At 39.7% G+C, this 22,521-nt stretch overlaps 1 protein-coding gene across 1 annotated transcript; it reads left to right on the top strand.

The window, feature by feature from the left end:
* Positions 1-2,936: 2,936 nt before the first annotated feature.
* Positions 2,937-22,414, top strand: LOC137176197 (cryptochrome-1-like). The gene is made up of 14 exons (XM_067582330.1): positions 2,937-3,906; positions 14,222-14,330; positions 14,454-14,596; positions 14,822-15,006; positions 15,108-15,196; positions 15,422-15,562; positions 15,768-16,079; positions 18,135-18,286; positions 18,545-18,747; positions 19,764-19,874; positions 20,006-20,104; positions 20,276-20,353; positions 20,607-20,711; positions 21,609-22,414. The coding sequence occupies exons 1-13, from the start codon at positions 3,749-3,751 to the stop codon at positions 20,705-20,707; spliced, it is 1,881 nt and encodes a 626-aa protein (XP_067438431.1). The 5' UTR covers positions 2,937-3,748; the 3' UTR covers positions 20,708-20,711; positions 21,609-22,414.
* Positions 22,415-22,521: the final 107 nt, after the last annotated feature.

Below are 22,521 nucleotides of genomic sequence, written 5' to 3'. Positions count from 1 at the left end.
TCATTTTAATTGAGCAGTGAAAGCGGGTCTGCAGCAGAAGTAGCTTTTCTCCAGATCCCTATAAATATTTTAATGTTCAAAGCACGTTGCTCTGAGCTTTTCGAGATCAGAGATGTAACTTCTTCCAACGTCCATTGCTAACCAAGACCTGCAGTCCTGCTTCTGGGTGTAGCACCACTTTATCATCATCATCATAAGGATTTATCGTCCATAAGACAATGTTTTTGTCAGGCCATAAAAACAAAGAGTGAGCGAGTTGAATTCTGAGGACATGCTGAGAGGAACAGTTGGTGGACCGATGATTCATCCATTCTGCTGGGGCTTCTCCTTGTACGTCTGAGCTGGACCAACCATCTGCCACATTGCCTAACATGCCAAAGGCCCTTTCATATTTTCTTTGCATGACACTGCACTACTCATGCCAAAAACTGCCAAAACCTACATTGGACTCAAGGCGTACATTGATGTTTTTGAGAAATGATGTGATGCTCGCTGACAGATAAACTGACTGATTGATAAATAACATTACCAGAATCAAGATGTCCAGTATGTTTTTTGAGCAAAGAATATATTAATATGTCAAGACCCTTCACAGAAATGCACTGTGCTTCTAAATGCTATTGGATAAGATGTTTTGGGATGAAAAGGACCAATTTAGCAAGATTTCTGTTGACTGAATATCAATTATTTAGCTGTAAAATGGGAAGATATTGAATTCCAATGAGGATAATCTCTGGAGAACGTGTATGATTGATTCCGTTATTGATGAAATTACGCATTTTGATCAAGAACTCCAACTATAAAGAGGTTTCCCTGTAAGCAGATGTCACTATGAGAACAATCCTGTTCTCCATTCTGTGACATTAACTGAGTTCCTCCTCAGCAGCGTGCCACCGCCACGAGCTCTTGATGCAATGCAGCATATCTTGCTGACTAACTCAGGTGAGAGCGGTGGAGGTGGGCAGCTGTCAGCTGCTTCTCTACATGCACTGTGGTCCTCTAAAGCTTGCCCTCACTTATTAAGCCTTGGTTGCCTGGTAACAGCAAAATGATCATGATTTTCCCAGCAAGATGATAAATTGTTAGTATTTTGCCAGCAGAATGACTGTATCACATGATTGCGCTTCTCTAGTCATTCGATACAGTCACGTTTTTTCATTTAGTGATTTATGAATTCATGTATTTTTAGATTTGCATTTATGTGATGGGCTTTATGTTATAATCTTTAGCCTTGAGTATATTGTTTTACAGTGACTTATCTCTGTATATTGTAGAATTCTTCTTTGACTTGTTTTAATATTTTTACATATTTTGTTCTTATTTGACTGTACTGTTCAAATAAAGTTATTATTTCTGATACCTCCAAATTCGACATACATGTACTGTATATACACTCACCGGCCACTTCATTAGGTACATCTGTGCAATCCAATGCAATCCAATACAACAGCTCTGCCATAAATTGTACATTTATGATGCTTATACATTTACAATCTTTGTTGACATTGACAGAAAGGTAATAATTCTACTTTATGTTTATTATTGAGGCTTTAGTGGATGGTGGTGGTGTACTGGAGTGCATTATATTGAATGGTGTCCCTAATATTTTGTCTACTCCATTAACATACATGAGAGGGGCAAAATATTAGGAACACTTTTGCACAGGTGTTTCTAATAAAGTGGCTGGTGAGTGTAAGTTATAGTTATATTTAATCATATATTGTTATATTTTATTAATTGAGAGACTTGTGCAGCACTAATAGAAATACTGCATCACAAAGTGTAAAATACTGAAAATGAAGCCCCCAGTATGAACCACTCATCATGTATCAGTGTCTTGTCAGGCATAGAGTTGGCCAGCGTTAGTGGTGTGATGTTATGCTGCCACCCTGTGGCCAAAACACGGCACTTCCTCTACAGTCCAAGGCAGCATTTTACGTCTTGCATAATTACAAACCTATTTATATAAGATAATATTGTGACGCACTTCTTATCTTGACAAGAACGAAAACCGAGTTAAAGGCAAATGAGGTATTACATAGCCTGATGACAACAACGACAATAATAATAATAAGAAGAAGAAATATATTATTATTATTGTTATTGTTATTATTATTATCATTGTATGGAGATTGGTGCGTGCATGTGTGACCCACTTTAACACACATAAATACGTAAATAGGCAGGTAATATTACTATTATACCATAAGATAGCACATGCATGTATATAATTTTGACTTTGACCATAGCCTTGGCCTATGAATATACAGTAGCTATATAACCTTAGTCGGCAGCCGCTTCACACAAAACTACTTTCAACTTTTCAGTCTTTTCTAAACTTTGCATTGACCGCTGAAATAATTTTTGCCACCATGTGGAACAGCTTCCTGGCAAAAACTGGCGACGAATGTTAGCTTATAGACATAACAACGGATTTATCACACACACACACACACACACACACACACACACACACACACACACATGCACACACGCGTGAGCCCCGTCCGCGCGGTTTATGCCAGCCGTCGTATGCTTTTCCGGGTTTTCTTATGGTAAACATGCCAGTAGGTTTTATAGCCTGACATAGATATAATTTTTATTTAAATGTTTATATTCCTTAAATATTTATATAACATGTAATATAACATGTATTATAAGTGTATGTGCACACCCCATATGGGCAAGTCATACTTCAAGTAAAGAAAGTAGTGAAGTAGTTTTTACTTCCGTCTTCACGTAAAATAATTATTGGCAGCATTGTAAATTAGCCACACGACTGCCTATTATTACCGCCAGTTATGTTGACCGTACATGTGAACTGTCTTGCCTGTTTTTAGGGCAGAGGAAGCACGCTGTAGAAACGTGACCACGCCGAGGACCGCACGCAGTGACACGGACCAATCACAGAGCTCGGAGCCGTGCGCGTCGTCTAGTGGGCGGATTGACGACTGTAGGTGCGGCGAGGAGAGTGAGCAGCTATTCGTGGACAGTTGGGAGAGAAAATTTCTGATATAGCCGCTCAAAACATCAGCTCGTCAACGAAGGAGACAAGTCATACGAACCAGAGAACGGTTTACGACAGCTAAGTATCGGTCTGCGTTAATTTAGGACGACGAATTTGACAGAATCGCAGTTGTAATTTGTGTTTACATAACCAGCTTTTCCCGGTGTTCGCGGCGGGGAGCAGCCGGTCTTGCCACGGTGTCTTGTGGTCGTTAGAAACACCAGCTGCCTCAAATTCAAACCAGTTTATTAATCTGCTATTCAACATTGCTTAAATTACGTGTTTAAAGTGCATATCCGGTGAATCGTTGTGTATTTTTACGCGCATCATTTCAGCATTCAGAAAAACAAGTTATACAACAAGCCCGGCTATCGCCCGTCAGCGAACCAGGTCCTAAAGCCCGCCGGGTTGCCTGTCACATTGCCGGAGAGCGCGCGCTGTCTCGTGCTGCCCAAATGGTTCAGCAGTCAACGGTTTCTAAATTCTTCGACATAATGGAAAAGGTGCTTTTAGAGCAAGGTTGAATTGAAAAGTTGGACTGTGAAATCAAAGGGTTGTATGCTCCAACAGCATACATACACTCGCTATACATTTGGATTCCCAAGTGGCCTTGTTGTCCCCGTTTTTTCTTCCTTGGATATATATATATATTAAAAACTGTCAGTGAGTCGGAATAAGAGCGGAGCGAGCACACACACAAAAAGACTTTATATCATTCAAAAGGACTCGTCCAGTTGAGTAATGGTCATTAATACGATCCACTGGTTCAGGAAGGGCTTGCGGCTCCACGACAACCCGTCGCTCAAGGAATCTCTGCTGGGAGCGGATACAGTCCGCTGCGTCTACATCCTCGACCCCTGGTTCGCGGGATCTTCCAACGTTGGGATCAACAGGTGGAGGTGAGTAAAGCAAAATCCCCTGCATCCACCCAACCGCACACAGACAGAGATGTAGATGAGCAACACCATACACACAGCATGCACACATGTATGCACTAAATTAAAGAAGCCTTAGCACTCATCCTCCTTCTTAATGTTTACATATAAGCAGTTGTCAAAGGTTAAAGGCATAAATGCATGATGTGTTTAATGTGCTATATTGTCATGTATCCACTGAGCTTTTGAGCATTTCACATCAACGTGATGTTTTTTGCTGGTTTAATTGATTAACCAATTGATTAGGTTCATTTTTTGGGTCACTTTTCAAGCAGAAATGCTAAACTTTTGCTGGTTCAAGCTTCTTAAATGTGACCATTTGCTGCTTTATTGTGTTATATATGATAGCAAACTGAATATCTCATGGTTTTTGGGGAAAAACAGGCAATTCTAAGATGTCACAATGGGCTCTGGGAAATACTGATCACAGTTTTTCATAATTTTCTGACATTTCATACACAAAACGATTAATTGATAATAACTGATAGAGAATAATGATCATTAGTTGCAACCCTAATATGGTTTCTGATCATTTCCATTATGTTTTTGTTTAGTTTTTAACTAGAGCTGCAACGATTAGTCGATTAATCAATTAGTCGAACGCCAGAAAATTAATTGGCAGGTATTTTGATAATCGATTGATCGTTTCAGTCATTTTTTTTAAGGAAAAGTGTCAAATAATCTCTGGTTCCAGCTCCTCCAATATGATCATTTGCTGTTTTACTTCGACATATAAAACAGTCAGTTGAATATCTCAAGATTTTTGACTGTAGGTTGGACGAACAAAGCAAATCACTGCAGGCTCTAAGAAATGGTGAATGGCATTTTTTTTTTTTTTTTTTTTTTTACTATTTTTGAAACATTTTACAGACAAATAGATGAACTAATGAAATGAGAAAAATAATTGCAGATTAATCAATAATGAAATGATAATTAGTTGCAACCTTGATTTTAGCTATTATGCCTGTGATGCCTCTTGGTGCAGAGGCAGATGTCTCCAGGCTCTGTTTTGAAGTGTCTGTAGTCACTCAAAGAGGTGATTTCACCTTATTTCATGTCAAACGTAGAAATGATGTGACAAATAATTAGTTGTAGCCTTGTCAAACAGCTTTTCTCTTGCATTCATTATATTACAGGAGTTTTTGACTGTCAAACTTAAAGTTTTGTTTTTGTTATGTCACATAAATCTGATCCTGATAATTGTCACAGATGAATGGGCAGAAAGATGGATAAATTATATTAGTAATAAGCTTTTATTATCTGAATTATAACAGATAATATGGAATCATGACTATATTACACTGATATATCAGCCAGGATCTTTATATTTGTCTTGATAACATTACACACTACAAGCAATAATTGTCAAATTATCAGACGATTGATTTATATAGTGCACTCCTAATGCAAGTTTGCACTTCTCCATTACATCCAAAGTCCGAAATTAACATCCGCCAAGCGTCAAATGTGGGTAGATTTTCCGTCTGCCACACTGGCGGCTAAATGTTTGCACCAAAATAGTCATGTAATAAAATATCTGGCACGATGTCTCGGGGGAAATGAGTCATGTTTGTCCTTACGGTGTAGACATGTGCACCATATGGTTTTTTTTTTACTCACGTCTAACTGTAGGAGCGCTCAAGGTGAAGGAGCTCAAGACTCAAACCGTCTCGAGTGCTCCTAGTTTCGCTGCACTGTTCACCAGCTACTTGACATCGTAGCTCTATGCTAAACTGTACATATGACACAAAAAAACCCCAATTTATTATTTAGGCCAGTAAAAAATATGCTTGGCTGGTGGATTTTTTCATCTACCGGTCCTCTTGGCAGGTGAGTCAAAAAGATAATTTCCGAAACTGATTACATCCTTAGATGTAGACGTACGTAAAACTGTAATCTTTTCCCAGTAATCATCATTAAATGAAATATCAAACGCAGAAGAAACATCAATTACATCTCTAGACACATATAATTTATAATATCACGTCAGTCGGTAACATTTCAAGTTGCTAAACAGTATTTTGGTGTGTTGATCCTTACCTCCCTGCTAGACGGTAATTATAGCCAAACTAGGTCACAGTCTACATGCCGATGCTTCAATGTTTATAAAACGGTTTATCATTACACATTACAGCAGCACTTCCCAAACTCTCACATTATATCATATCACATAAAGGTTCCCCAGCTCATTTCAATTTAGACCCACTGAGACCTGTGTTACTAGACTCTGGCAGTGTAAATCACATTCATATCATTATTTACTCCTTCTGCAGGGGTTAGAGACCCGGGGTCTTTACTACAAAGTAAGTTCGACATACTCAGGATATCTTTTCATTAGCTAGCTACACTGAGCTTAACAACGGCCGTCCAGATAACCAGTACTACGAAGCTGACTATCAACTAGTTCAGTCAACTTCCAGTTTTCCTATCGAGCTACGAGCGCGTTCATGTGGAAGAGTCGGGGTTTCCACATATTAAAAGTAGGCCTAGTCTTAAAACACGTCTAGGACTTATTATATATGACTTAAGTATAGAGTTAGTATTTTTGCTATTTAGTTGTATGATGAATAAACCATTCTGAATATGTCATGCTCATTAAAAAATCTTAAAACTAATGCCAGACTGTTTCTGCTACCAAAGCAAAGAGTGGAACAGTAGTTAAAGACTGATGTGGTTGATCTGACCACAGTGTTGCATTTATAATCATTGGAGCTAATTAACAGTGTGTGGATTATTTTTCTAATAAAAGACAATCTTTCGTTTTTAATTCCAGTTATCATCACACAGTTGTCTCGTGTTATTCTGAGCTGAAGTGATTGAATCAGAGAGTAAAATCATTCAACTCAAGACTTTTGTCTATGTCAGGATCCTGTAGGAATGATAACTCCTTTGTTCCAGTGATCTGATTGGTCAGTGGTCGGGGTGTTGACGAGTTATGATCTGATCCTCTGAAGTTTACCTGGTTAGCTGTTCAGCATAAGTTTCCATGGTGATGAACCCCTGTAAGAAGTGAATTACTGCTGTAATCCTGAAAACCCAGAGTTAAACCTGAAGTTACTTCGCTAACCCCAAATCCTGCTTCTTAGTACAAGCTTCTGGCCTTTCCAATGTCCAGAGCAACTCATGTTTGAAAATACTGTCCTGACTAGAAATAGGAAAACATCCAGTCCAGACACACTCAGACTTCTCTGTTAGCTATAGCTGAGAGTGATTAATTAACAAGCTTTGTTTTAATCTGTTTGGATTCTAAGTAATGGAGTCAGTTCTTAGTCTGAAAGCAAAAAAGAGAAATTAGATGCTTAAAATGAAAACAATCACATCTGTTTCACCAGTATGTTCCTCTTCTGCATTGAAGTGAACAGCAGCGAAATCTCACCGTGCATCAGAGCGGAGAGTGTTGTCAGACTTTGACCTGCATCCATATTTTATCGGTGAATAGAAAATGAAAGTGTTTTTACATAACTGACTTTTCCTGAACTCCAGACAGTCAGTAACTGCGTGTGCGTGCATGCTTGCTTGCTCGCTTGAGTGCAAGACAGGGAAAGGCCGGTCCAGTCCGGTGACACAATTAAGTATATGAAGCTTTATCATGTGACAGAGATAAGAGCGAGGTCTGTTAAAGTTAGTGGTGTGTTTGACAACCTATAACTCACACAGGCTTTGTCCTCCTTTTAAGCCTTCACCCTATAACCTATAACATAAATATAATCAGGGTTAACCTTCAGTGTTACGTGGAAAGTTTTCACAGTCAAAACAAACAAATGGGTTTTTTTTTTTACCCAGCTTGATATATGACCCAGACATTAATTCATCACAACCCCACGAAAGTGTGCCGTAGCCTGCGGTCAGCTAAATAAACTGCTTTCTGTGTGGGAATTATCTTGTTCGGCAGATGATTCTTCATGAATGAATGAGCTCCTCAGGTTTTACAGTGCAGTAGGTGTCTCGTTAAATGTTTTTTTTTTGTTTCCTTTCCTGCTGTGCGGTCTGGTTTGCATTGCGGTCCCATGCCGTCACTCGAAGAGTAGGGCAGCAGCAGCAGCAGAAAAAGCACGCCTGTTATGGATGGAGCATCCATGTTATGCTTCCACAGTTATGTAACAACAACCCGGAGTGACGCAGAGCTCACACGCATATCACTCGGTATGCCCTGATTCAGTCCCTTTTTATTTAATTTTTTTATGCATATAGACAGGTGCGTGACATAAAACCCTTCATTTGTGAAAACAGTAGGGTTGCGCAAGAGAAAATATATTTAGAGGATTAAAATCTCTCTTTTTTTTTGAAGTCAAGAGACTATAATGTTAAAATATATGTTTAATTTAATTGTTTAATTTAAAATAAATTGTTCTCCCTGTGTGCTACTGCTGTTTTTAGATGTTTCTTCTCTGTGAAGTCAGTTTGGTGTCACGAATGGAGATTTTAAATCCATGCAGAAGTCCTTAGAAACACTTCTGTTGAGATTTATTGGAGCAAATGTCTAAATTTTTGATGCACTGAATATTTCAAACACTGAGATTGACATATTTGCTTATGCATGAGTAAAAGCTGAGTAATAATGTGCCACAGTTGGGATTTTTAACAGCGTAGGCTCTTTGTCATTTCAAGAACTGGACTCAAACTGCAGTGAAATCACTTCCAACTTTTATGTCTCTGATTTTGTATCTCATGTTGCTCAAAGCAAGAATAAGCACAATCACTAAATAATATGCTAATGACAGATTTTGCTAAAGGCGGTGCGAAGCTCGCTATAGTCTGCAGCTTCTGTAATTAGCGTTTCTTCCTGCTCACGTTTTTATCATTCGAATTCCTCGTGAAGATTTGAGTATTGAGCAGTTCTGTCCTTGAGATCTAGGCACCGATTCTCAGTGAATCAGGGGGCTCAGCGCCAGATGACACAGTCAATAACTTTCCCTTCCCCCCCCTCCTCCCCCGACATCATAGCGCATGGCAGAAGTAGGTCAGTGTGTTAGTAGTAAAAACCCTCTACCCTCCACGTCTTTTTGACCTACTTCTTCTTTTGCAAGGCACCTCAACTATCTCTGGCGAGCAGTGAAACCGTTACCGCTAATCCTAACAAAGCTGCTTCCATCTGATATCCATTTTAACGTCACTGCTTTATGCTTTTAAACTGTTTGACAAGAGAAATGCTGGGTGGCCCGTGATAAAGAAAGACCTTTTCCTTCAATTGAGAGATATTCATGAGGATGTAATTACTGTGGAGTTGCCCCATAAAAGAGATGTTTATAACAAGTAGGAGGAAAGTAGGGGATGTCAGAGGACACTGCATAGAGCAATAATTGAAAACAGACACAGAATTTTATATGTGCATTGTAATACAGCCTTGTAATTTCTAAACTCCCCATATGGATATAGATGAAGCCCACTTTTGAAGAGTCAGATGGTCTGTCTTTGCAACATCACATTGACCTGGGAGGTCAGGAGGGCAGGCAGTCAGCAGAACGAGTGACCCACCCCCCACCCCCCCATGTCTCAATCTTTTCAGATAAATCTTAGCTGAACTGTAAGAGGCCTGCTCAGTGGTCATTAGATAAGACTGTGCTTGTAAATGGCTTCCAGATGTGAATATATGTAACTGAGAGTAGAGGTAGGGCGTTCCTGGAAAAAAACAAACATTCATTCAAGCATTCAGTGAGTGTACAATTAAAAAAAAAAACCAAGACAAATAAAACCTCTTCCCATATGTATAAAATAGGAAATCACCACTGAAAACGTTCTCACATGCAGCAGCCACAACTCTGTGGCAGCCGGGGCTTTGCAGTATTTTCAATATTATCATTATTTGACTTTCAGTAGAATCGTATCTAGGGCTGCTGGTTATTTTTATAATTTATGCATTTTTTCCATGGAGTCATGAATCATTTGTTCTATAAAACATCAGAAAACAGTGAAAAATGCCTGTCACAGTTTTCCAGAGCCCGAGGCGATGTCGTCACATGTCTTGCTTTGTCTGATCAACAGTCTCAAAGGCAAAAATATTCAATATAGTCTACAGAAATGTTAAGACTAGGAAGTGCAGTAAATTCTCAAATTTGAGCAGCTGGAGCCATTAAATGTTTGGCTTTTTTGCTTTTAAAAGAATGACTTAAACTATCAAAATTGCAGCTGTAATTGCACCATGATGACGTAATTATATCTTATTACACATTATGATTGATTCCAAGCACATTATAATTAAAAACTATCAAACTGAATTGAGTTTCACATGCATTGATGTAATATACTTCATTGCAATGAATGAAATGGTTTGAATATTTTAGTGATGTCCTGTAGATTCGTCCTATTGTGCTATATATCAAATTAGAAAATATTATTATGAATAGCAGCCCAAATTGAATCAGGCTCAGATTTTGTCTCACTGAGCTTGTCTCACTTCTAAGTTGCTTCTCATATTCGTCTGAGGTTACGTTAGAAGTTTGGCCGAACTTACCCTTCAGTACAAGCATAACAGAAGAGCGAGGTCGGACATTTAGGTTGATGTGGGTGTATATAACATACGGACATAATTTTGTTGTTTTACTTGGTGTGTGTTGATGGAAAAATGGTGTTTGTTGAACAGCTTCCTTCCTGCCCAAAACCCTCAGATTCTACATGATCTGCTTTCCTATTGTAGCCTGTTTCTGTAGAGTTCAAATGATGCACATTTGAATGCTGACGTACCCTCTTATCTGTTTCCCACAAAACAAATAACATAACCAGAATCTGATAAATCCTCAGTCTCCACAACTGCCAAACTGTGTGAAAACAAGTTTTTTTTTTTTTACTGTAACTCTGACTGAACCCCTGATAAGAAATGATGGTGGGTGATGGGTTTAAGTTTTGAGCAACAACCGTCAAACCTCGTCATTTATCGACTGAAACATCTACGTTATGGTAATAAATAGGAAAGAGATGAGAAAAGTATTTTAACCTCACCGTCAGTAAGAAAAGTTTTCACAGTACGCTTGCAGCACCCACCTGGCTTTCATATAGGTGAAAGACATGAATAGACCTGAATGATACAGGAAGCTTCCACCTACGAACTTTGGTACCTATAGCAACAGCACGGGAAGCACCACATTACTGCCGCTCTGTGTGCACGTGTGTGTGTGTGTATCTGTGGTTTCTGACCACACTGGGATGTTTACAGTTGGTAACAGACGCACAGTTCAACTTATAGAAATGAGCAGCGATGAAACACATTTATCACTTTGTTTTAAAAGTAACAAAATGCTTCTGTTCGGTCAGTGTGTTTTGTTTATGTTCACTGGCGTCACATACAGTGATGATTAAACTAAGACAGATGCCGGTTGGTTGACTCATTCACTGGCTGCATGATTCAGCCTCAAGCATGAACTCAGGGTCTGTTTTTTTCCAAATGAATGATGAATCACAGTCATGTTTTGTCAGAAGCGACACTGTCAGAAACAAAAAGTTATGCTTTGGCTTTACAAATTAACAGAAATTTCGTTAAGAGAAAGACAGCTTTGGAGTGTGTGTGTGAGAGAAATACTATATGCGTCTCTATCGCCTGAGCACAGTAACCTGGTCATGTTTGTTTATTCGTGCAAAGTGGAGGTTAAATTGAGTTATGTCCGGATTACAAAAAAGGAAAATTGGTGCCCTCAAGGAAAATCATTTAATTTCACTTTGTAGTACTGCTGGTTTGAAACTCTGCACAATTAACGAGGGTGGAAAGTTGTCTGCGTTAATTTGTCCGTAGGAATAATTAACACGTGAAGTGAGCAAACTCATGTCAAGAGTACTATTATTCAGAATTTACATAACAGGACATTTGCACGCTTCAAGCAAAGACAGCATCGGCTTAAATTAATTCACACATTTTACTAGAACGTGAATTTTATTTTCTCATGAGAGATCTAACAAAATAAATGTGGATTGAAATTATACGTTGTGCCAAAAGTCAAGTATACAAGGCACAGAACTACATGCAGAAAGTAGTTTATCATCTGTAGAAATATGTACTCAAAGACGAAGCCGTTCAGAGTTGAGCCATTCATTAGGCTTGAGTGGTATCTGTTCTTTCATACCTTCATACCTTCCTGACATTCACCAGGGTAAACAGTATATGATGGTATTTGTGCAAAAAACGCTGAGCTGCTGTCATTGTCGCATGTGTGACATTGTTAAGCCTACAATGCTTTGTGTCAAATATGCAGTTAGCCTACTTGCTGGCCCATAGAAAAATGAATAGATAGGAAATAAGCACCCTTCCTCCACAGATTCTTGCTGGAGGACGTGATGACACTTGTTGCCGTGGCGACACATCAGTGGGCTGAGCGGTGGTGGTGGCAGACTGGCAGTTGAATAAAATCATGTGTCTAATAAACTGCTTTTGTAGTTTCGAAGAAGTCATCTCAAGATAAAGTTATAGGACGCAGTCACCATCTTTCTCAGCTCACCTTACCTTCGGGATTTCTAAATACCCTGGTATACTGTAATACCTTGATACCACCCAATCCTACCATTCATTGGTTTGGTTAAATCAAATCCTATCTCTTAAAACTGTCTGAAATTATGTTATCGAAACTTAAGGCCTTTAATGTGCTTGAAGAGGGTTGCAAATTTATACCATAAAGTGATTTGTGATTTTCCTGTCAAAGATTTTTGCATATACTGTAAGTATATATGTAAAGTATTGTACACTTTCCCCTCAGTATACCTTATTTTTATTAGAGCGTTGCAGACAATAATGCTGTTTGGTAATATTTGATTTACACAATTGGATGTAATTGCATCAATCTGATGAAGTACTGTGATTTGTCAGATTTCACTTGATTACCCAAAATGAGGTCCTCTGGTGATTGTGATTGTTGTTTAGTCTATAAAATGTCAGAAAATGGGGAAAAAATGTTGATCACTGTTACCCAAAATCCAAAGTGCAACCTTTTGTCCCAACCAACAGTCCACAACCCAAAGAAATTCAGTTTACTAACATAGAGGACTAAATAAACCAGATATAATATTCACTTTTGAGAAGCTGGAATCAGTGAATTTGGACTAATTGTTGCAGCTCCCGATATATATTGCTGTCACAATGTAAAAGTACATATGCCATGACATGAATTTCAAGCCTACATCTACATTAACAGTCTCAAAGGTTTCGAGGGGTTTTGGTGCACTCTTTCTGGTAAAAAAATAAATAAATAAAACTGCTTCTCATGCACTGTTTCATTGAAGTGTTCCCTGATGTGTCAGCAGTTGCTTTTATCCATTTGTTTTGTGAAATAGTTGTCCAGAATGTCTGGTTCCACTTTGTTCTGTCTGTGGCTTTGTTATCTAACCAACAGTGACACATTTACCAGAAATGGGCTCCTTCACCACCATTAAGGTGGCCGTTTGTCCTCCTCCCTTTGTGACATTAGCCTGGTCAGACGTTACTGCTGACACACACACACACTTGTTCTGCTGACGTTGTTGTTGAGCCTTCGGCTTTGTCTGCAGACACATTTTGAATTTTATTAAAACACTCACATCGCTTTTTATTTCACAGCAATGAATATGAATGCACTCAAGGCTCGTAGAGTACTCTTGTGTACTCTTGTCGAACACTCCTGTTAAAGATGAAACCTGAATATTTTAACTTGTTGCTCATGAAATGCAAGCATTTGTCTGTCAGCTCCAGAGAAAAAAGAAAATTAAATGTTAGACATTTGATGAATTATAGTAGGTCCCTGACTTCATATCTTCAAACTATGTAAGATCCTCTGTAGGGCTGCAATCAACATTTGTTTGGTCTATTAAATGTTAAAAAATAGTGAAAATGCTCTCTGTGATGCCTTCAGTTTGCTTGTTTTGTCAAACCAACAGTCCAGAAACTTTTTTTTGTTTGAATAAGGACTGAACCGTTCATCAATTATCAAAATAGTTGCTGATTAGTCAATTAATTGTTGCAACTCTAACCCTTTGTGTCAGCACCTTGTTTTGAACAGTAATATTTTATTTCAAAGTTTGATTCTTTGTGCAGGTTGCTTATTAGATTTTGCTGCATCGTGGTGCATACATTTGCATATTAATGAGCAAATTGAATTAAATCTACTGCTTTAGTTTACTGCAGTTATCCAGGACAACCCTAAAATAATCATTCCCCTTAAATATTCAACCAGAACTGGAGACACAACTTTGAAAACTTGAATTCGCAACTAACTTTCTGTTGCTTTGTCCATCTTAAACACCTTTTAGATTCAGTGACATTCTTCTGAATATTTGTTTGTTAATATCAGTGTTTTAACCACTCTATATTTCTGTCATCCTCCAGGTTCTTACTGCAGAGTCTTGAGGACTTGGACTCCAGCCTCCGTAAGCTCAACTCTCGCCTGTTTGTGATTCGAGGCCAACCCACTGATGTCTTTCCCAGACTTTTCAAGGTGACATGTTCATCTGATTTAATCACCAAACTACAACACCAGGCTGCTTTCAACACAGTGTGCAAACCCAAAATATTCTGCTCTGTAGCTTATTTGACCTTTTTGTTTTCCATTGTTCACCAGGAATGGAAGATTTCTCGTCTGTCTTATGAGTATGACTCTGAGCCCTTTGGGAAAGAACGAGATGCAGCTATTAAGAAACTGGCCTCTGAGGCTGGAGTGGAGGTGACAGTTCGCATTTCCCACACACTCTATGACCTGGACAAGTGAGTAATCTCTCATTTTCAGTGTGTTTTATACTGTAGTAAGTCTAGAAAGTTAAGTTGCTTTGGATTAACCCCATCTGTGATAGTTAGATTAAAGTATTTTCTTTGCATACTTGTTTTATCATTTCATTGTTATTAGACCCATAAAAAATTACCACATTGAACTTCTTTGCATCTATTATGTCCTTGACTCTTGACCCTTTTGTTCTCATTTGACCCATCCAGGATCATAGAGTTAAATGGGGGTCAGTCCCCACTTACCTACAAGCGGTTTCAAACCCTCATCAGCCGTATGGACGCAGTGGAAGTCCCTGCAGAGTCCATCACAGCTGATATCATGGGGAAATGCACTACGCCGCTATCCGAAGACCATGACGACAAGTTTGGGGTCCCCTCCCTGGAGGAGCTGGGTAAGTGAAGTCAGAGAGATATATGATCGCTACGATAGAGACACGAAAAATGAAAATGAAAGGCTGAATATTAATGTGTTATTTTATTGATTTCCCTGCAGGGTTTGATACTGAAGGCTTGTCCTCAGCTGTGTGGCCAGGGGGAGAGACTGAAGCCCTCACACGACTAGAGAGGCATTTGGAGAGGAAGGTCAGTCCAATCAGATAAGCCGAAGAATTTTAAAACCTTTCTTAAAACATGGATTAAAAAAAAGCAGTTGGATTTTACAGTTATGTAACGCAAGGTTTTAGATAGGAGCTTCAGTCTCTTGTTGCTCCTTTTCCCAATGTGACAACCTTGATAGAAACCTTGTCAAATGTTATGACTTTCTCTCATGCATCTCCATATCTGATCTTGTGACTGTCTTTCACTCAGGCTTGGGTAGCCAACTTTGAACGTCCCAGAATGAACGCCAATTCACTTCTCGCCAGCCCCACAGGACTCAGCCCATACCTGCGATTCGGCTGCCTCTCCTGTCGTCTCTTCTACTTCAAACTCACCGACCTCTACAGGAAGGTAAGTCTTCAGGACATCTCTGATAATAGAAAGGAGGGTTCTGGTACAAACTAACAACCAGCCGAATTGATTGTGCTGAAGTAGAGCCTCACAGAGCCGCTAGCATGGTTGTAAACACTTAATTTCAGTGCTTCTGATGTAATGATTAATACTCTGAATGCCTGAGACCATAACGTGTGTTCTGCCACTTCTTTAACCCCACAAGGTGAAGAAGAACAGCTCCCCTCCTCTCTCACTCTATGGTCAGCTTCTGTGGCGCGAGTTCTTCTACACGGCAGCCACCAACAACCCCTGCTTTGACAAGATGGAGAGTAACCCCATCTGCGTTCAGATCCCCTGGGATCGCAACCCGGAGGCGTTGGCCAAGTGGGCAGAAGGCCGGACTGGCTTTCCCTGGATCGACGCCATCATGACCCAGCTGAGGCAAGAAGGCTGGATCCACCACCTGGCAAGGCACGCTGTGGCCTGTTTCCTGACCAGAGGAGACCTGTGGATCAGCTGGGAGGAGGGCATGAAGGTAGACAATGTGGATAAACAGGATGGGAGGATAAAAATAGGGTTATTGAAATTTTTACTCATATTGTCACCTTGAATTCTCATTTCTATCCGAATCAAAAACACATGACGTGATGTTAAACTGTACCTTGTGCTATTAGGGGATGAGCACTTACATGAGATTCACCTTGTTGTTGGGAGTAGCAGATGCTTGACAGGTGGGGGTTCTCAAGTGGGCACCCACTACATCTCTGGAGGTTCTTTTAACCGCCTCTGGGACTGATCTGATGGTCTCCCACAGAGCCTGTCTGGATTCTTCGTTCCTTTATCAGTCTGATGGTTGAAGTAGCCACAAATTCTCTGCTTCCCACTTCAACGGGATAGGCTTTGGTGTTCAAGCCACGCTGTTTTGCTTCTGCTTCCAGCTCTGCGCAGTGTAGTTTCTTATGCTCATAGGCGTCCTCAACCGAGTCCTTCCACGGGACTGTGAGCTCTATGATGTAAGTAGTCTTCAGTGAAGGGGACCCAAGCAGGTAGTTCTGGCTCTGAAAAGTGAAGCCAATGCAGAAGTGGCTTAAACCTGCATTCTCGCTAATGGCCATCAGGGGGCGATTCCACTGGCTGATTGTATGGAAGTCTATGAGAAAACGAACCTACTTCTCACTTGATTTATTACCTTAGTAAACAGTTTCAGTTAATGAGTTTATGGTCTCCGTTGCTAGTTTCGAGTCTTCAAGACAGCATGATGTTCACTTTGTAAATTATGGTCCCATTTAATTTAAATTTGACGACAAAGCAGGGTATGCTTTAGGGCATGGCTACGTTGTGATTGACAAATATGGTCACTTGTCATCATTTCTGGTTCCTAAAATCCAAGATGGCGACAGTCAAAATGGCAAACTCAAGGCTTCAAAACAGGAGTCCACAAAACAATGGGTGACGTCACAGTGAAAGGACCAGATTACTAAATCTGGCCTAAGGTTGGTGGAAGCAATCTAAGGTGAAAAGATGAGCTGCTGGCCGATATCCACCAGCATCTTCCAGTCGTGGGCCATACATAGGTGTCCTGTTTCTGGCTTGGTAGAAGGATGTTTGGGCCTTTTCTGTGCTTCTTGGATGAATGTTGTTGCCTTCAGGGGATTGGTTGCTCTCGGGGGCAAGGAGTTGGTCGCCCACTGCTTGTTCTCAAGAGCTGTTGCCAGACTCTTCAGGACTGATTGTGCTGCCAGGTGTAGTGGCCTTGCATGAGGCTGAACTTACAATCTGTCATGATGTGTTTGGGAGTCACTGGAGTTGGGCAGAGAGTACAGGTTGGATCCTCGCCAAACCACTGATGGAGATACTTTGGTGCTTCGGTCCCACTGCATCCATTCATTTTGTTTTGCAAGGAAAACAGCCTTCGGACTTGTTGCCATCTCCTCCTGCTGGCGCGCTTCTTCAACCACCAATTTCCTCCGCTCTGACATTGTGGCCTTGTGCCAAGTCGGTTCACTTGCCGCCAGTTAATAGGGGTGGTGCAGCATTGCTGATAGTCTGTTCTCTGGAGTCTTTCATTGTCATCTGGAGTCTTACTTTAGAGCCGTAAGACTAGTGAGAGGTAGCTCAAGGACCCCTTTGCCATCGAGGCCGATGTTGCTTAGAAATCCTATTTTATTTTTACTGTATCTTCTTCTTTGCTACCATTTTTCTCTTCAGGAATGATCTAATTTATTCTCATGACTCATCCTTTTGGTTCATACCCCTTTTCAATGAAACAAAGTGTACTTTTATATATTAAAAGGAACAATTTCCTTTTAAATTTCCTCCTAGATTTTGAGTCCCCCATGAATCCAGAAGACATCGCTCACTGCAGTTGAAAGTGAAATTCCTCTCGCTAGTAGCTGAGCACAGACAGTATCCACTAGTAGTATCCTTTAGCCAATTTTCACTAATTTTCGATTTTCAATCAAAACCAAAAATATTGAATCCTTTGTATTCTAGTGGTGGGACCTGCAAAGCTCAGGAGGACCGAATGATGCAGAGCACGTTTGAGTGTTTTCTCAGCTAACATGAGCCTTGTGTTTTTGTGTGTGTTCAGGTGTTTGAGGAGCTGCTCCTGGATGCGGACTGGAGCGTCAACGCAGGCAGCTGGATGTGGCTCTCCTGCAGCTCTTTCTTCCAGCAGTTCTTCCACTGCTACTGCCCCGTGGGTTTCGGCCGACGTACAGACCCCAACGGAGATTACATACGGTTTGTTAAATCTACTTAATTCTGACCCTACCCAGACTTAAAATTGTTGGTGTATTTGGCCTTCAATCAAGGACTAATGTAATTGCACAACTGTATTTGTAATTGTGCCAAAAAAAATACATTTTTTATGTCTCGACTCGATCACACAGACCAGTATTGGCTAAGTCCACCAAAGTAGATGTAGGAGATGTTTTTGCTTTTCATAGATGTAAATTATACCAACCTACATGCTCACTAAACCTCCATCTCTTCACTCAGGCGCTACCTGCCCATTCTGAGGGGATTTCCAGCAAAGTATATTTATGATCCCTGGAATGCTCCGGAGAGTGTGCAGAAGGGAGCCAAATGTATTATCGGAGTCCATTATCCCAAACCCATGGTGCACCATGCAGAGGCCAGTCGTCTCAACATTGAGAGAATGAAGCAGATCTATCAGCAGCTCTCCTGCTACAGGGGCCTCGGTAAGTACACAACACTAGTTACTGGACTACATTCTCACAAGCATATTTAATATTAATATGAAGCAGGATCACCAGTTGAAGTCAAACATACTGAAGATATCCAGACTTCCCTGCCCATGGTGACAATACCAATATTAGTTCAGTTGATAAGCAGTTAATAAAGGGCGGAAAACTACATAAACAGATTAAATTTACCACAAAAGCAAACATATAAATATGAGTTTGAAAGGATGGAGGTGAACTATAAAGGGGATATTTAAAAAAATCAAAGACTAAAAAGTGAGTTTTTAGAAGTTGAGCAACAGACAATCATGTAGGTTAAACCATCTTAAACTAAACAGGTTTTTGGTGTCCAGAATGTGAAGAGGAAGTCACCTCCTTGTTGAGTTTTGAGTGTTTTAATCTACAATGTGAAAGATTCCCAAGTGAAACAGGATATTTGGGTGGGGTGTTACAGAGGAATCTTAATCAAATCCCTCTGATTTGTTGTTGCTGGCAGTTGGCCTCCACTCACACATCCCTCACCTGCATTGTTAGATCAGAACAAGGGAGAAATGAATAAACCAGACCGCAGCCACATTCTTTGGAATAAGGTTTTGCGAACTACCATCCTAACAGATAGCTCTGACCCGTTCTACCTACTAAAATACACAAGCTAACAGTCAAGTGCGGTTTTATATGATGGACAGGTTTAGCTAGTCACCCAACATCACATTTGATGGTACAGATTTATGTACATGCCCCAGAGATGTTTTTAAAAGAAGAGAAAAAAGACATTTTTTCCAGGTATTTGGCATATAACAAGATAAAACTGTACAATTTATATAGCGACACTGGATTAGAACTTATATTATAGTCTAGCTCATGTGGTGTTAAAATGTCATTTAGCTTTGCTCCAGGATAGATAACTATTGTAAAAATAGCTTCTACCAACAGTATATCTTCCGTATATTCAGTATATCTTCATTATCAGGAGACTTTTCTTTATGTTGGCTGTCTGTTGTCTGTGTCCGCAGGCCTTTTGGCTACAGTTCCGTCCAACGCCAACGGTAATGGCAACAACGACGCGTCCTCAGATGTGATGGGATTCTCTGTCGAAGCTTCACATGACGCCGCAACTCCTTCTGGCAAGTGACACAAGACCTACATCTCTCTCAATCTCACAAACTTCTGAGCTGTTCATAACTTCCTCCGTAGCTGTTGGCAGCAAAGTTGACTAACATTTGTTTTTTTTTTGTTTGATTTTTATTTTTTTCAGGCTATCAGATGCAGGTTCACTCCCAGGGAGACTGGCAAAGCGGTGTCATGATGTACCTGCAGGGCGATTCACAAACCAGCATCGGCACACACCAGCAGGGTGGGGACCCTCAGCTCCTACATATTTAATTCATCTGTCTCATTTGTCTGAACACATTACGCATTTGTTCCAGTGCCTTATGCTCACTCGAACCTCTTTATTCCTCATTAGTTTTGCTTTATTTGTTACCCTCAGGTTACTTATTGCAATGTCTTTGTATTGTGCTTGAAGTTCCAGGTTATGCAGGCACCAGTACCAATATGATGTGTTACACACAAGGGACCCAACAGATTCCTGCAATTCAAAAAGGTGCGTTAATGTGCTATTAGACTGAAAAAAAAGGCCCAAGAATTTACATTTTACTACAGCTGAGGATTTTACTCATGAATTCCTCTCATTTTGTTGAAGATGTGTCTTTGCTTGGATGAAAACATTCAGACTCTCAAGCCTTGTATCAATACTTTATCCTAAGCTATGTCTCTTTTTCTTATAAGTTAGTCTGTGAGATGGTTAAACTGTGTTTTCAGGGCTGCTTTTTAAAACCCAGTTCTTGTCTTTTCAGGGCCTGAACACCACACGACCACACACACAAGTGTCAAACGGCACAGCGAGGACTCTGGAAATGGCAAAGGCTCTAAAGTCCAGAGACAGAGCAGCCACTAGACAGGTTAGCTGGAAACTTATCCCATTTTTTATCCTTTTATATATGTTTTTGTTATTGTTATTATTTTATTCAAATAATTATAATTTGTGAGTATGCCAGCCTACTTTCTCTACACATATTGTTTGTGTATGTGAGAAATAAAATCCTATGTGGCCAATATAATTATAGAACTTTGACTTTAAGTTGAAAACTTTGCGATGCTCATTATAAAATTGTCCTGAGATTATTAAATTATAAAAACAAGCATCTAAGCAACATTTAAGATGGTCTTTTATCAGTTGTATTGAAAGCTGAAGTCAATAATAGGACTTGCTGAGCAAAAATTGGGATTCGTGTAGCTTATTAATAATTCATAAAGCATAAAACCCACTGAAGGCCAATGTTGCTAATGTTTTCACTGCTTTTGTCAGTGAATGAGAAATGTTGTAAACAAGGCAGTTATGAATAGTTTATATTGAGATAAACAGAGAGTATTTAATTACCAGTTGCCAGTGGCATAGTGCATCTTGATTTTAGATTAGGAAAAACATTACTTGCACATAATCGCTTTAGGTTTCTCTATTCTGTTTTAGTTTTTATCTTAAAGCATTAGTTCAACATTTTGGTAGCTTATTTTCTTTCTTGTGGAGAGTGATGTCCATTTTCTCAGCTAACTCTCCTCAAGAAAGCAAATAAACATATTTCCCAAAATGTCAAGATATTCCTTTAAATGGCTGAATTTACATAGAGGTCAGACTTACTTAATGTGTTTTCTTTTCTCAAATTATCTCCTACTCAATTAACTTAACATTTATCAGGAGTGAGGAGTTAATTACAGAAACTGTTGAGTGCACTTTATTAGCTGAAACATGTTCATTGTCAATATCTTACTATCCTTTTTTTTCTCTCTTCCCAACACAGGTGTCTCACTGACCATCACATTGTGTACAAAGACAAGATAAAAAAGGACGCTAGGACTTACGTTTTTGTCACAGCACTACACTGTTAAATGAACACACCTTCAAGAGGAGCATATGAACCCATCATTAAACACATTCACATGTTTCTCAAGTAATTGGACTGTAAATTATCATTTGGACTGCACAGCTCGGCCAGTGCTGACATCCTGGCAGCGTTACGGCACTGGAGAGGCTGTTACACTGTGCTCATCTTGGGGTTAATATTGCCGGGACTTAAGTCTTTGTGTATATAATGAATTTGCTAATTTCAGCTCACATACAACTTGTACATATTTGGATATTGTATGTGTGTATTCTCTCTTTGTGTAGCCATAGACCCATTGATATACAGTATTTTTGATATGAGAAATCATTGTGGATGGATCTTTCTTTTTGGAAAAATTTTCAATAAAAATGAAAGCATTTATAGACCGTCCATTCCACAAAAATGGTGAGAAATCTTGTATCTCTTCTAATACAGCCGCCTGTCCACATTTATTCTTCATCATTTCCAGTTTTCTCCCTTTTTGAGCCATCCAATGTATCTATCAACAGAGGTGTTTTATCATCTCCTTTCTCTGTCTTAGTACTAGTCGGCTCATTTTATTCCTTACCCACTTCGGAGGCAGTATCAGTATGACATTGCTGTCTAGTTGTTGCCCTTATCAATGCTTATTGAGAAAAAAAAAGTGAAAGGAATTACAGAGTTTTCATATCATGGTGTCCCCACTGTATAACCCTCAATAAATGTACCACTGGAACAAACTGCTTCACTTGCTTCTTCGTCCTTCTCAATGTGCTTGTTTTAATTAAAACTGGGTTAAATATACAAACGGTTTCAGTCTTTTCTTTGGCGCTCGAGTGTTCAAATCTGT

This window comes from Thunnus thynnus, chromosome 23 (assembly GCF_963924715.1).
Source record: "Thunnus thynnus chromosome 23, fThuThy2.1, whole genome shotgun sequence".
Lineage (NCBI taxonomy): Eukaryota > Metazoa > Chordata > Actinopteri > Scombriformes > Scombridae > Thunnus > Thunnus thynnus.
This window is presented reverse-complemented; position numbering and strand designations above follow the sequence as displayed.

Coding starts and splice junctions, on each gene's coding strand:
- LOC137176197 (XM_067582330.1), top strand. CDS start 3,749: ATGGTCATTAATACGATCCACTGGTTCAGGAAGGGCTTGCGGCTCCAC. Junction 15,563..15,767: donor TCACCGACCTCTACAGGAAG/GTAAGTCTTCAG, acceptor TAACCCCACAAG/GTGAAGAAGAACAGCTCCCC. Junction 19,875..20,005: donor TGACGCCGCAACTCCTTCTG/GCAAGTGACACA, acceptor TATTTTTTTCAG/GCTATCAGATGCAGGTTCAC.